At 39.4% G+C, this 15,587-nt stretch overlaps 1 protein-coding gene across 1 annotated transcript in view; it reads left to right on the top strand.

Annotated features, from left to right (window-relative positions):
* Nucleotides 1-15,587, top strand: part of SRBD1 (S1 RNA binding domain 1) — a 410,508-nt gene that overhangs the window by 245,981 nt on the left and 148,940 nt on the right. The window contains exon 14 of the mRNA XM_042781471.1: nucleotides 5,235-5,326. Within this exon, the coding sequence (XP_042637405.1) occupies nucleotides 5,235-5,326 (92 nt within the window). The remainder of the gene's footprint in view (nucleotides 1-5,234; nucleotides 5,327-15,587) is intronic.

The raw sequence follows: 15,587 nt of genomic DNA, 5'->3' as shown, positions 1-15,587 counted from the left end.
CAGTTTGGAGATTTTTTATCTATATTTCTAAGTTCCTGTCCAAAAGAGTTCTACAATTTAAATATTTTTATACAGCATATCGTTTTGCTTGTTTTTCTGCATCCTTATCATCTCCAGATTACCATAATTTTTAAAGTGATTAGATGTTGGTGATTTGAGACTCCTGAAATGACAGTGCATCACTAAATAAAGCAGTTTAAAATTGCTTTGACATTTTCTTCAATGTCAAATAAGTCTGAACCCTTAAACACTAAGTCCTAGAGCTCCTCTTATTTATGGTGATTTGTTTTTGTCCATGTGTCCTATCTCTAAAACATAAGCAGTTATCTTTTCTTAGTTCTGACAAGTTGTTGCATATACAGAGCAAAGAATTAAGACTGTCTTGCTTAACATTTCCACATCTTTGTATTATTTGTTGTGAAACTTATACCAGTTCTTTTAATCTTTTTCTCCATATGTATGTTTCTCAGTGAAAAACTGGAAGAACATATTTTTAGAAAACTTTAGTGAAATAAACTTTGACGGTATAGTGATTTTTTTGGTCAACATAAGGAAGGAAAGGTGCTAATATTGATGAGGCTTGAGTAAATCTAATAACTTTCATGAAAACCACATCAGTTTTTTAGTTGAGAAAGTATATCCTGGCTGATTTTTTATATCTTACTAAATAACTTTATTTTCATTTCAGTAGAGAATTTTGAATTTAATTCTAACACTAACATGTAAAAAAAGCATGTAATTTAAAAACAGATTAAGTTATTTTTATTTTTGGGAAATGGAGAGGAGGGAGGAGACTCATACAGGGGCTTCACGGAGTCTTGTAAATGAATGTGAAAATTATTAGCCTAGTAACTTAAAAAAAAAGAAAAAGGCAAACAAGCTGATTTTCTGTGAAGATTCTCTGACTCCCTCTCTTCCCTTGCCTGAATTTGATAGAAGACAATGGAAGTTCTCTTACTGTCAGGATGAATAGTCACTGTAAGAAAATATTTGCAAACCGGTATTTAAAAGTTCATCAACATGCAATCTGTTATGCTAAAAGAGACTTGTAAACTGTGGAAATATAAGTTCTGTAATTTCAACATACATCTCTTAAAAAAAAAAATTGATAAATGATCAGATTTATGTAAGTAGCATCATTAAATTTTAATTTAGATAAAATTGAACTTTTTTAACTTACAGGGTTGTTACAAAAATTCTTAATGAATTTTTGAAAGTGAATGCAGCTATGTTGTGGGCATTTCATTTGCTTTTTAGGTTATGAGTGTGGGTTTTTTTTAAATTTAAAAAAAAAAAGACCTAGAAAGATCCTACAATAGTACTAAAGTAGACAAAGTATTCTAACTAACAATTTAATTGTAGAGAAGGAGTACATTAACATATAAATCTGGCACAATGTAGGTCAAATGATAGCTTCTGAAATGTACTTTCATATGTTTGAGGCTTGAGATAACCATGTGTATCATGTATCAGTTTAGATGTTTGCCTAAACTGTAGCAATTTGAAGCGGTTCAGAGTACTACCATAATCTCAAAACCTTAGTTGAATTATAGCTGTGTCAGTTAAATTCCCCTGTATGATAAATTCTGCTCAGGGTCTTATCTGCATTATGGCAAAATACATAAAATAATCAAATTGCTAAGATTTTGAGCCTAATTTGCTTACACCAGAGAGAAATTTGCATTGTGAAATATAATACTTATTAATTCATTAGGTATCTGAATTTTGTACAGAGTTCATTTTTGTTTTCCTCAAAATATGCTAGAGATAATTGGAATGATTTCCAAATAAACTTTAAGAGGCTTATGAAATTTAGAATAGTTTCTGGTGTCTGCCTATACACGAACTCAAAACAGGAATTTAAAAAAGGGAGGGAGGCATTTATAGCTTTTGTTCTTAGCGACTTCTCCTGGACAAAATCATCACCACCCCCAGTTTGATTTGTTTCATTTAATTCTTGCCACATATGCCTCTTAGGCCCTTATATGTTTTATATTGAAGTAATCAGTGTTGAGGTTTTTCCTGCTCATTTAGATTATTTAAGCTTTCTGATCTGTGCTTAGTACAGAACTGTTTATTAGACCCATGCTATCCAATAACTAAAGCATATGAAATTTACTACATTTTGTATTGATTTAATATTAATGTTAATCTAAAATCTTTGGGTGCAGTGTGTCACATCTGTTTTGTATTCCTCTGTTTAAAAGAAGTGGCAGTATGGTATTTGGCGGAATATTTATTATCTGAGTGTTTTTCTTTGCAACAGTTTCTCTTAGTCTGTTGGGAATTACAACCTCCAAGAGACAGTGAATCACCTAGCAGATTCTCAGGTACCCAACTGGTAAAGGCCACTGTTAATTAGAATTTCTATTTACCATTTAAGTTTCCTTTGCTTAAGTAGTTATAACTTTGGAGGATTTTTGGAAATGATAAAAAGATAAATTTGTGGTGAGATAAAAGAAAAAAAGTTCTTTTCTCTTCATACTAAGTCTAGTCTATACTTCATGGGTACTTTGGTTTTTCAGAGAAGGCTTTGTTAAATTGACTGTGGACCTGCATTTGAAACTGAAGTTTTCTTTTCTGGTGATTGAATATTCCTATCCTATGGTGGGGAGCTCTGGTAGCATAGTGCCTAAGGGACTTGACTGCTAACCAAAAGTCTGGCGGTTCAAACCCACCAGCCACTCCTCAGAAGGAAGATGGGGCAATCTACTTCTATAGTGATACTGCCTCGGAAACCCAAGGAGGGGTCGCTGTGAGTCCAGGTCCGACTCGATGGCACATAACAACAACAATATCCTATGGTGAGATTTCTTAACCTTTTTTTGGATCATTAATTTCTTTAAGTAATCAATGAAAATTATAACCCCTGGTCCTAGAAAATAATGCATAAGCACAGACATTTTTGCATCCATTTTAAAGGGTTTATAATCCTACCTTTTCCTATCCAAATGTTCAAGGGGGCCTTGGGTTAGGAAGCGCTCCTATAATGGAATTTAAAAAATCACTTCTAGTAGGTTAACTTTATGGAAGCTCTCTAGTGCCTAAGGCATTTGACTGCTAACTAGAAGGCTGGTGTTTCAAACCCACCAGCCACTCTTCAGAAGGAAGGTTGGGCAATCTACTTCCATAGTGATACTGCCTCGGAAACCCAAAGGGGGTCGCTGTGAGTTGGATCCAACTCAATGGCATTATGTTAATCTGCCACACTAAGAGTTTTCTTCACTTCTAACTTTATTTGACATTACATTTTCTTCTTGATCATTATGTAGAAGAAGATGATCATAATCTGATTCATACTTTGGAGAAAAGTATAATTTTTCACTTAAAAGTCAGTCTCTGAAATTACAGAACATATGTAGCCTTCTGATGCTTTAGATTCTACCTTGCATAGTTAAAAAACAAACCAAACCAAACACACTTCCGTAGAGTCGACTCAACTCATAGTGACCCCTCCTTAGGTTTCCAAGGTGGTATCACTATGGAAGTAAATTGCCCAACCTTCCTTCCGAGGAGTGGCTGGTGGGTTTGAACCGCCAGTCTTCTGGTCAGTAGTCAAACCTTAGGCATTAGGCCACCAGAGCTCCCCTTGCATAGCTAAGAAAACAAAATTCATTTTACCCTTTGATCTAAAAGTGAAGACTATGGAAGAGAGAAATAAATTCTTATTGATTTGTTGTTCTATGAAGTCCTTTCTGAAAAAGATGTTGTATTTGTTGTTTGGCACACAAATACGGGTTCTCATTTTAATGAGAGCGATGTTACAGCTATTCAGGCGTTGCTTCTGTTTGTGCGAGTTAGGAGCTCAGGCTTTGACGGTTAGCAGCAGGCTGGGGTTCATATCCAGCTTAGCTGCTCAGCAGCTGTATGACCTTGGCTATGTTACTTATCTGCAAAGTAAGACCTACCCCATAACAGGATTAAAAGAGATAATATTTGTAAAGTGCTTGATTTTGTGTTTTGTGTCCAATATGCACTCAGTAAACATTATCTCTTACTTGTTCATCATGATGGTATTGGTGACAAACAGGACAAGCAGCCTCAATTTTCAGTTGCAAAAATTTCTATGATGAAATTTAGGATAGTGGGTCTTGGTTGCAAAAAGTATAAATCTTCACTTTCTCCAGAATAATCTTCTTAAGCTTTGGTGGGTTGTGGTTGTTGTCTGTCAAAACTCAATTAAGAGTTCTTCACAGGCAGAGGATAGCAAACTAACTCTTAATCTTCCACATCTTACTTTTGAGTGTTACAATGGAGCAATAAGTTAAAAGTTACTCACTTGTGTCATATAAGTGAAGTAAATATTGAGGATCAGAGAAAAGGAGAGATTGATAAGAGTGGATTAAAAGTGTAATACTTAAGTGTTACTGCTTTTGAATCTTGACACCTAGATGGTCACATGGTAGAGAGCCATGAGTAGAGTATTTAGAGTAGATGATGTCTCTTTGCATATTATGTCATAAAGTATTATAATTTTAAGATGTTTGATATACTGTACAAATGTCAAGCACTTTACAAATGTCAGCTGTAAAAAGGGTTCCCAGTGTGGTTTGTAAAGAATTTGGAGCCAAATAAGAAAGGAACAGGATGATTTGCATGATGTTTTGATTGAATAAATGAAATGGCTTAATACCTGCCTGAAGTGAAAGGCTGCAAGTTCACAAAAAGGGTGATTTTAGATCTTCCTGGAAAGAAGTAAGATGACATCCTGTCTGATCTTTTACCTTTGCCAGTTGTGATTGTTGATTATAATCAGGTAACAATAATGGCAATATTTATGGCAGGTTTTTTTTGTGTACATTTGTGTCAAAATGTGTACATTTCGACATATACACACATTTATAATATGTCTATGTGCTTTCTGAGATTCCTTAGAATAATTAACTCAGATGAAGTCGTAAATGTTTAGCAGTAGTAGATTATAAACTTGGAGGAAGCTAAGTATGTTCTGATAATTTTCAAGGTGGTATCATGGGAGAATATCCATTGTGTTCACCCATAAACTATCTCTTATTCCCAGTGACAGAAAAAATGACCGAATGAATTCGTTATAGCTTTGAGTCACTATATTTCCTATGTGAAGTAAACAAACAATGCTTAACTAATGCTATAAATATCATTGAGCATTTTTGGTTCTCCTGTTTTTCTCTTATAATACCTAGTTTCATTCACTTATTTTCTTTAACCATGTGGAAAGTTTGGAAAATGATATTCCACCTTTTCTTTCTCCTCAGCATTGTCAGTGAAGCAGGAGCATCGATCTATAGTGTCAGCCCTGAAGCTAACAAAGAGATGCCAGGGTTGGATCCTAATTTGAGAAGTGCAGGTAAGAAACTGGGCCATCAAAAAAGGATGTGATTTTGATATTTCAGACTTACTTGTGTAGTAAGCTTAAATATTTTAAAGATACAAGACAATATAAAGATATGTCACATGTAAAAGAATTAGTATAAAGGAAGAAAGTTGATTGGAATAATAATTGGAATCATGGAAGGGAAGAGGAAGAGTACTATACTGTTTTTAAAGAATACTGTAGTATTCCAGAGTAAGGGAAAAATTTAGTACAGTGAAGTGCTTCGTAAAATTAAATGCCAGAGAATTCAATAATAAAATACTCTAAGATGCATTGTTATTACAAAATATTATTCCTTATAGCTTTTTTTTTGGGCAAAATGTAGTATATTTTATTAACATAAAATATTTGTAGTGCAAACGTATAGACCTTCAGAGGCTTTCAGTTTATTGCTAAATATTTGTCAAATTGTCCTTTTTCTTGTCTTGCTAATGGATGGATTGTCATTTCATAGCATAATGCTGTTTTATAGACTATTCAGTTGTGTCTAATTGCTTTGGTTTCTGTGATGTTTGGAGTAGTTAAAATCATGTGTTGAAGAAATTTTGATACTTTGATAAACCTGGTGAGAGTAATTGATGTCATAAGCAAATTATTAGATCAGGTGAGAGCATTTTTTATATAAGAGGTGAATATTTAGGTTATTTTGTTAGTAATGGACCTTTTATTTATTTATTTTTCTTAAATGTCCTCATCAGATTTCATTGGCTCTTGAAATAGATACCAAAAATGTCTTTCTTCTGAAAGAACTTAAAATTTCCCTTCAGTTATTCATTCTATCCTGTGAATCTTTTCCCTATTACACTAGCTGAACATGACCCCACCTTCCTTACTATGTCTTTTTTTGATACTTGTCTTGTAACAATAATAGTAATAGTAATTGTAGTCAGAGAAGGTATAGTGGTTACTGCTAAGACTGGTATTTTTAAATGTTTAAGATATGTCAAGTATTACCTGGATTATGTTGTTGAAACAACTGTACTATGAGACATTTAGTGTTACTCCCACTATACAGATGAAGGAACTGAGTGGTTTAAAGAGGCCACGTGGCCAGTAAGTATGTACATAATTTTTTTGTACTTCTGTAATAAGGGGATGCTTTTCTTTATAAAAAATAAAATTCAGAACCTCCCAAGTTAGTACTGAAAGAGAATCTTCCAATGGTTCATAGGAAAAATAGTTGGACCATATTGTTTATGAGGATAGTCCTTTGCACATCCTACTGCTTGGAGCCTGCTGTTTCTGCTTTACCACAGGCCCAAGTGTGGATATATAACTGTCACAATATTATATCAGAGAGAAGATTGCAACTTTCCAACAAGACTACAAAAGTAGAAGATAATAAAAAGAAGAATCATTATGTGATTCTAATTACTGTGATTTCAAAGTCTGGCTTTATCTTCCATTTGTGATTCGCGGCAGGTATGCCTTCCTTCTGTGTCCCAGTTTGTGCCGTGTGCCAGTGACCATGTTTGATCCATATAAACACAAAACATCTGCCTAGAAACGTGGAGTCTTCCAAGACTGGTCCTGGCGACACATAGTGAAAGAAGCTCAGCATCTTCATTCATGGTCGTGTAGGATCCACCTTTCATTTCCTATTCTTGTCTGTCAGTCTTTCTCTTTCCTAGTGATTGATGCCATGAAAGATTTTATATTTCATTTGAGACCTGACCTACCTGTGGGTTTGAGTTTTACCTTGCAACTTTCCAGAATATAAGAGAACCTTGACTTGCATACACATGTTAAACACATGTAAGAAAACTGCTCTTGTATTACTACGTCTTCCTGGCCAGTTTGTCAGCTTAATGAAAACAGAGGTCATCCTTATATATGTTATATCTCCACAGCACCTTTTATATGGAATGCATTTAAATTGAATGGATAGAATGGTAGATGAATGATATCAAAATATTTATTCTGCGTTTCTTGTTAAAAACAAAAGATTGAATATGCCCACTATCCCTTGTACTTCTTTCTGAAATCAGATTTAAATGATAGTGATATGATATAAGGAGTCCTTGGGTGATAGCACTCTTGGCTGCTAACCAAAAGGTTAGAGGTTTGAGTCTACCCAGAGCCACCTTGGAAGAAAGGACTGGCAGTCTACTTCTGAAAATTATCCATTGAAACTCATGGAGCACGGTTCTACTCTGACACACATGGGGCTGCTGTGAGTTGGAATCAATTCAATGGCAACTGGTATAATGTGATAAAAGGAAGACATTAGCCCACTTAGACAAAGAATGTGAGAGGAGGTAACAGTAGTAACAGTTTTGAAGCTGAGAAGCAGAAGGATAAGAACTAAGTGACCTACCCAACTTCAGAAAGTTTAATCCTAAGCCAGCATTGTAGAAAACAGAACTAACTTGGTGTAGATCATGGAGCACCCTCCCCCCGCCCCCCCCATAGGTTCGGGAAATGGCACCAGGCAACTTTGGATGTATATTGGGAGGACTGAGTATGGGTCTAAAATAAGACAATTGATTGAAAGTCTGTTTAAAAAACAACTAGACCAAGTTAAGCATTGCATTACCAGATGACTGATCAATTCTAGGTATATTCCAGAAATAATTGAGAACAGATACTCAAATATTTATGTATAGATCAAAGGAGCACCTTTTAAAATAGCTAAAAGGTAGAAACAACCCAATGACCATAAAAGGATGAATGAATAAACAGTGTGGTATACCTGTACAATGGAATATTACTCAGCTATAGAAAGGAATATGGGAGCTCTGGTAGCATAGTGGCTAAGACACTTGCCTGCTAACCAGATGGCTGGCGGTTCAAACCCACCAGCCACTCCTCGGAAGGAAGGTTGGGCAATCCTACTTCCGTAGTGATACTGCCTCGGAAACCCAAGGAGGGGTCGCTATGAGTCGGGGCCGACTCGACGGCACATAACAACAACAACAACATAGAAAGGAATATAGTACTTTCTATAATGTGTATGAACCTTGAAAACATCATGCTAAGTGAAAGAAGCTTTATTGTGTAATGTGCCATCAAGTCGGACCCAACTGATAGCAACCCCTCCTTGGGTTTCCGAGGCAGTATCACTGCAGAAATAGATTGCCCCATCTTCCCAGGAGTGGCTGGTGGGTTTGAACCGCCAGCCTTCTGGTTAGCAGTCAAGTCCCTTAGGCACAACGCTACCAAAGCTCAGGCTCCTTTCACTCTGTATGCTGCACAAATAATCCGAGAAGCTGAACTATATGAAGAACGTGGCATCAGGATTGGCAGATTGATTACATTGGACCACTTCCATCATGGAAAGGACAGAGTTTTGTTCTTACTGGAATACTTATTCTGGATATGGATTCACCTTCCCTGCATGCTATGCTTCTGCCAAAACTACCATTCATGAACTTACAGAATGCCTAATCCACTGTCACGGTATCCCACACAAAATTGCTTCAGATCAGGGGACTCACTTCACAGCAAATGAAGTATGGCAGTGGGCCTGTGCTCATGGAGTTCACGGATCTTACCATGTTCCCCATCATCCAGAAACAGCTCACTTGATAGAACGATGGAATGCCCTACTAAAAACATGATTACAGCACCAGCTAGGTGGCAATACCTTGAAGGGCTGAGGCAGTGTTCTCCAGGAGTCTGTATATGCTCTAAACCGGCATCCAATATATGGTACTGTTTCTCCAGTAGCCAGGATTCACGGGTCCAGGAACCAAGGGGTGGAAACGGGAGTGGTGCCACTCACTATTACCCCTAGTGACCCACTCAAAAATTTTTTGCTTCCTGTCCTTGCTACCCTATGCTCTTTGGGTCTGGAGATCTTAGTCCCAACGGGAGGGACACTCCCACCTGGAGACACAATACTGATTGCATTGAAGTGGAAATTAAGAATGCCACCTGGCCATTTTGGCTCCTTATGCCTCTGGACCAACAGACAAAGAAGGGAATTACTGTACTATCTGGTGTGATAGATCCTGATTACCAAGGGGAAATTGGAGTGACATTACACAATGGAGGTAAAGAAGAATATGTCTGGAATACAGGAGATTCTTTAGGACACTTCTTAGTACTACCATGCCCTATGATTAAAGGCAATGGAAAATTAACAGCAACCCAATTCTGATATGACTGCTAGTGGCCCAGACCCTTCAGGAATGAAGATTTGGGTCACCCCACCAGGCAAAGAAACATGACCAGCTGAGGTGCTTGTTGAAGGCAAGGGAAATACAGAATGGGTGGTGGAAGAAGATAGTTCTGAATATCAGCTTCAACCACGTGACCAGTTGCAGAAACAAGGAATGTGATTGTCATATTTTTTCATTGTATATGTGCATCAAATATTTTTGTTTCCTTCTGTTATGAACTGTGAAATGTAAATAAGGTTAACGTGTTTTGATTTACACGTGTTAGCATATCACGTTAGGCACAAATAATGACTTTATAATTGTCCTTATTAATAGATTATATATAGTTAAAAAGATGTGTACAGCTGCCAAGTTGACAAAGGGTGGACTGTGATAGCTGCAACTGTGTGTCAACTTGGCTGGACCACAATTCTGTGTGGTTTAAGCAGTTGAGATGTGGGTTGTTCCAATGATGGGATCAGATATATATGTTTTGAGCAGCCAATCCATTGAAAGGGAGTTTCCCTAGGGGTGTGGCTTGCTTCCAGTATATTTATGGACATCCTATGAAAAGAGACACTCTTCTGTGGATCGGGATTCTGCCTATAACTGCCTGTGAGTGAACAATACACCATTCGGCCTAGAGATCTTGGATTCGTCATTTGTTGGAGTCAACACCAGTATATTGCCTGACAACCTTGAGCTCCTCAGCCCCTGCAGCTGCAAGAGTCAGGAAAAGCATCCAGATTGACATTTGATCCAAGAACTTGGGATTTGCCAGCTTCTGTAAGTGTGTGAGCCATTTTCCTAAGATAAATTTCTCTTTCTCTCTCTCTCTCTCTATACGCTTTACTGGTTTTGCTTCTCTAGAGAACCCAGTCTAACACAAGCAAATACATATATAGACAAAAACAGGTTGGTAGATGCCAGGACTTGCAGGGAGAGAGGAATGGGGAGTGACTGCTTAATGGGTATGATGTTTTGAGGTAATGAAAATACTTTGGAATTTGATAGAGGTAGTGATTGAACAACACCGTGAATGTACTAAATGACACTGAATTGTGCACTTTACAGTGGTTACTATAGGAGCTCTGGTGGCATAATGCCTAAGGCAGTTGACTGCTAACCAGAAAGCTGGCGGTTCATACCCACCAGCCATTCCTGGGAAGGAAGTCTGGGCAATCTACATCCGTAAAGGTACTGCCTCGGAAACCCAAGGAGGGGTTACTATGAGTAGAAACTGACTTGATAGCAGTGAATTTCGCCTCATTTCAAACAAACAAACAAACAAACAAACAATTAGACTTCTAGTTCCTTTGCAGAACCTTGGAGATTGGTTGTTGGGAGTGTGTTGAATAGAGTTCTCTATATTGGAGGACACAGGTTACAGATGAAAGTGGAGGTACCTACTGAAAAAGGGAGGGATTAAGTAAAGATTTACGTGCTCTTATAGAGACTTATGTACCCAACCAAACCAAACCGGTTGCCATAGAGTCAGTTCTGACTCTTAGCGACCCTATACTCAGAGTAGAACTGCATTATAGTGTACCCAAGGCTGTAATCATTATTGAAGCAGGCTGCCATATCTTTTTTTCTGTGGAACAGCTGGTGGGCTATTTCTCCCAACTTTTTCTTTAGCAGCCAAATGCTTTAATTTAACCACTGTACCATCAGGGCTCCTGTGTTAGACTGGGTTCTCTAGAGGAACAAAGCCAGCAAAGCTTATACAGAGAGAGAAAGAGAAATTTATCTTAGGAAAATGGCTCACACAACTTACAGAAGCTGGCAAGTCTCAAATTCTTGGATCAAACTTCAATCTGGAGGCTTTTCCTGACTCTCGCAGCTGCAGGGGCTGAGGAGCTCAAGGTTGTCAGGCAGTATACTGACTGTTGACTCCAACGAATGACGAATCCAAGATCTCCAGTCTGAATGGTGGATTGTTTGCTTATGAACAGTTATAGGTAGAATCCCGATCCACAGAAGAGTGTCTCTTTTCCCAGGATGTCCATAAATATACTGGAAGCAAGCCACACCCCTAGGGAAGCTCCCTTTCAGTGATTGGCTGCTTGAAACATATACATCTGATCCCATCATTGGAACAACCAACATCACAATTTCTTAAACCACACAGAATTGTGGTCCAGCCAAGTTGATACACAGCTCCAACTATCACACTCCATCCCTTGTCAGCTTGGCAGTTGTATGCATCTTCTTCACCATATATAATCTATTAATTAGGACAATTATAAAGTCATATTTGTGCCTAACATGATACGCAAACACACGTACAACTGAAATGCATTAACCTTATTTACATTTCACAGTTCATAACAGAAGGAAACAAAAGTATTTGATGCACATATACAATGAAGAAATATGACAATCACGTTCCTCGTTTCTGCAACTGGTCACATGGTTGAAACTGATTTTCAGAACTACCTTCTTCCACCACCCATTCTGTATTTCCCTTGCCCTCAGCAAGGACCTTAGCTAGTCGTGGGGTGACCCAAACCTTCATTCCTGAAGGGTCTGGGCCATTAGCAGTCATTTCAGAATTGGATTGATGTAATTTTCCATTGACTTTAATCATAGGGCATGGTAGTACTAAGAAGTGTCCTAAAGAATCTCCAGTATTCCAGAGATATTCTTCTTTTCCTCCATTGTGTAATGTCAATCCAATTTTCCTTTGATAATCAAGATCTATCAGATGAGATAGTACAGTAATGCCATTCTTTGTCTGTTGATCAGAGGCATGAGGAAGCCAAAATGGCTGGGTGGCTTTTTTTTTTAATGTGATTTGGATGAAAGTTTACAGAGCAAATTCACTTTCCATACAGCAGTTCACACACATTGTCTCATGATATTGACTACAATTTACCCCAATGCAACAGCCCCCCTCCCTCTTCTCCCAATAGTTACCTCTTCCCTGTGTCCATCCCTCCATACACTCCTGCCCCCTGAGCTGTCTCCCTGTGCATAAACAGCCCCTCTTTCTCCTATAATTGTTCTTTCCAAGGACTGTATCTACCTCAGGTACATGTTCAACTCATATGCCTCTCTTTTGTTTGGCTGGAAGCCACAGGTGTGGGTTCAATTCCAGACCTGAAGGGTGGTGGGGGCCATAGTCTCAGTCGTTCCAATAGGCTCTATCAGACCAGCAAACCTGGTTCCCCCTCTTATTTTCCCCAAATGATTTTGAGTTTTGTTGCACATTGTTCTCCCTCTCTATCCAGGATCTCCTCCATAGATCCCCCTTTGAGTGGTTGGCGGTGGTAGCCAGGCACCATCTACATCTGCTGGTCTCATAGTAATATAGGCTGAGGATCACATGGTGTACTGGTCACGAGGACTAATTGTTTCCATGAATCTTTGGGTTTTTTTCCTTCTTTGCTCTGGATGAAGAGAGACCCATCATTGCATCTAGATGGCTGCTTGCAAGCTTTTAAGATCCCAGTCTCTACTCACCAAAGTAGGAGGTGGAACAATGTTTTGTGCAGTGTTATGCCAGTAGAGCTTGATGTCCCCTGCAACTGTGGTCCCAAGCCCACAGCTTCAACTACTCTCTCCCTCTGGGTAGCTGGCTGTGGCCAAGAAGTTACTACAACCTACACTTATAGGACCATTGTCTGCCAACCCTATACATGGTCCTGGGTACACTCCCTGCTGCATAGACATACCTAATAGTTCACCCTGCCCACCCATCTCTCCACCCATATACATGGGTTGACCTTTACTGACAATGCAGTACTGTATGTGCTAAAGGGTTCATCTTTGTTGTCTGCACCTCCCATGTACCTCCCTCTCTCTTCTTCCTCAGTGACACCATATTGGTCACTCACATTTGGTACATTGTCTTTCTCTTCACCAAATCAGTACTTATCTCTACCTATCTAACAGTGTTCTCTCCCCTCCTCTCCCACCCCTGGTAACCAACAAAGAAAATTTCCTTCCATTTATAAACTGTTCCTTGACTTTTACAGTAATGAACTAATGCAGTATTTGTCCTTTTATGATTGACTTATTTCACTCAGCATAATGTCCTCCAGGTTCATCTACGTTATGTGGTATTTTGCAGATACTACATTATTCTTTAGCATTGCATAGTATTCCGTTGTGTGTATGTACCATAGTTTGGTTATCCATTCCTCAGTTGATGGACACCTAGGTTGCTTCCGTCTTTTGGCTATTGTAAATAGTGCTGCAATGCATATGGGTGTGCAAATGTCTGTTCTTGTCATGGCTCTCACTTCTTTAGGATATATACCTAGTAATGGAATGGCTGGGTCAAATGGTATTTCTGTTTCCAACTTTTTAAGGAGTCGCCATACTGCTTTCCACAGTGGTTGTACCATTTACAGTCCCACCAGCAGTGTGTGAGAGTCCCAATCTCTCTGCATCCTCACCAGCATTTGTGAGAAAGGCAGCGGTGGTGGCAGAAGTAGCTGAGTGTCTCTTGATACCCAGATGTGAGGTGATCTGCTGGCTCCACTTGAATCCTTAGACAGGAATTAGGAAGAATTCTGAAAAAAATCTCCAACTTGCTGAGAGCCAACGTGGAGAGAGAAAACTCCCCGATAGCCAGTGCCTGGAATTCAGACTTCTAGCCTCCAGAAGATATCCGAGTAACCCCAAGGACACTCCGGACCTTCATTACTGAAAGGTGTAACATTCCCCTTGTTACTCTTATACCCCACACCCACCTGGTGAACGGAGGTTCGGCCATACCCTACTCCCACCCACCTTCTGGGCCCGCAGGAACTCCATCCCACTCTGTGTGCTTGAACAAGGTCTGGGTGCCCTGCCCTACCCTCCCCTGATTTTTTTTTTTTCTCTTTCTTTTTTTCTGGTTTTTAGTTTGCTTGCTTATGTCTGTTTTAAAACTACTACTATTATTAATACTTTTGTCCTTTTTACTATTATTCCTCTCCCAGGTCCTAGTTTTCACCTTTTTTCTTTTCCCTGTTCCTGGTTGCAAAATTTTTTCTTCTTTTTTTCTCATGGTTAACCCTGTTCCTTGTTTTTCTTTTTGCATTTTTCCCATTTTGTTCTTCATTATTCTCCTTCTCTGCCTTTTTTCTCTCATTGTCCAGCCATTTTGGGTATTTAAAGTGACGGAGGGTGCAGCCATTTTGAATGTTTACAAGTGGTGGCCATTTTGGATATTTAAAGTGACCGAGGGTACAGCCATTTTTAATGTTTGCAAGTGGCAGCCATTTTGGATTTTAAAGTGATAGCATTCTCATTCGGATTCCAGGGACCTAAGAACAGGCAGCAAGGTGGGAAGCAGAGAGAGGACAGAAAAGGCAAAGGGGACTGGAACAGATTGAGGAGTCAGCCACAGGGACCCAGATGAAGAGAGGGAACCCAGGCCATGCCCCACAAGGAGCGAGGTGGGAAGGCAGGGAGAGGACAGAAAAGGCAAAGGGGATAGGAACAGATCAAGGAGTCAACTGCAGGGAGCCAGGTGAGGAGAGGGAGCCCAGGCCACCCCCCACAAGCAGCGAGATGGGAAGCAGGGAGAAGACAGAAAAGGGAAAGGGGACTGGAACAGATTCAGGAGTTAGCCGCAGGGATCCAGATAAGGGTGGTTGGAGGGGTTTCCAACAGCTAAGGGAGACAAACTTGTCTGTCGGTTTGTCCTACTGTCGTGACATGTTGCTGTGAGTCTTGAGGCTGTGGCTCTGGTGTTTAAAACCCAGAGGGGTGCACCTATTGCACAGGTATCAGTCTGGCTTGCAGATTGAGACAGACTAGGAAGAAGGAGTAGGCCATCCACTTCTCAAAGAATTGGCATGGGAAAACCTTATGAATAGCAGAGAAACACTGCCTGATACTGCGCAACTTTATGAATAGTCCAGAAGCACAGTCCAATACAGAGGTGGAAGATGAGTCACTTAGCTTAAAAAGCTCTCAAACTAGGATTGGGAAAGAGTTGCATTATCAGAGTAAAATTAGCCTTGTTGTTATTGTTAAGTGCCGTCGAGTCGTTTCCGACTCATAGCGACCCCATGCACAGCAGAACGAAACACTGCCCGATTCCGCGCCAGCCCCACAATCCCTGCTATACTCGAGCCCATCATCGCAGCCACTGTATCAATCCATCTCCCTGAAGGCCTCCCCCTCTTTCGTCG

Source organism: Orycteropus afer, unplaced genomic scaffold (assembly GCF_000298275.1).
Source record: "Orycteropus afer afer isolate SDZICR_OR568_19922 unplaced genomic scaffold, OryAfe1.0 scaffold00124, whole genome shotgun sequence".
In the NCBI taxonomy this organism is placed as follows: domain Eukaryota; kingdom Metazoa; phylum Chordata; class Mammalia; order Tubulidentata; family Orycteropodidae; genus Orycteropus; species Orycteropus afer.
Note: the sequence above shows the minus strand (reverse complement) of the source record. Positions and strands in the feature narration are given on the sequence as shown.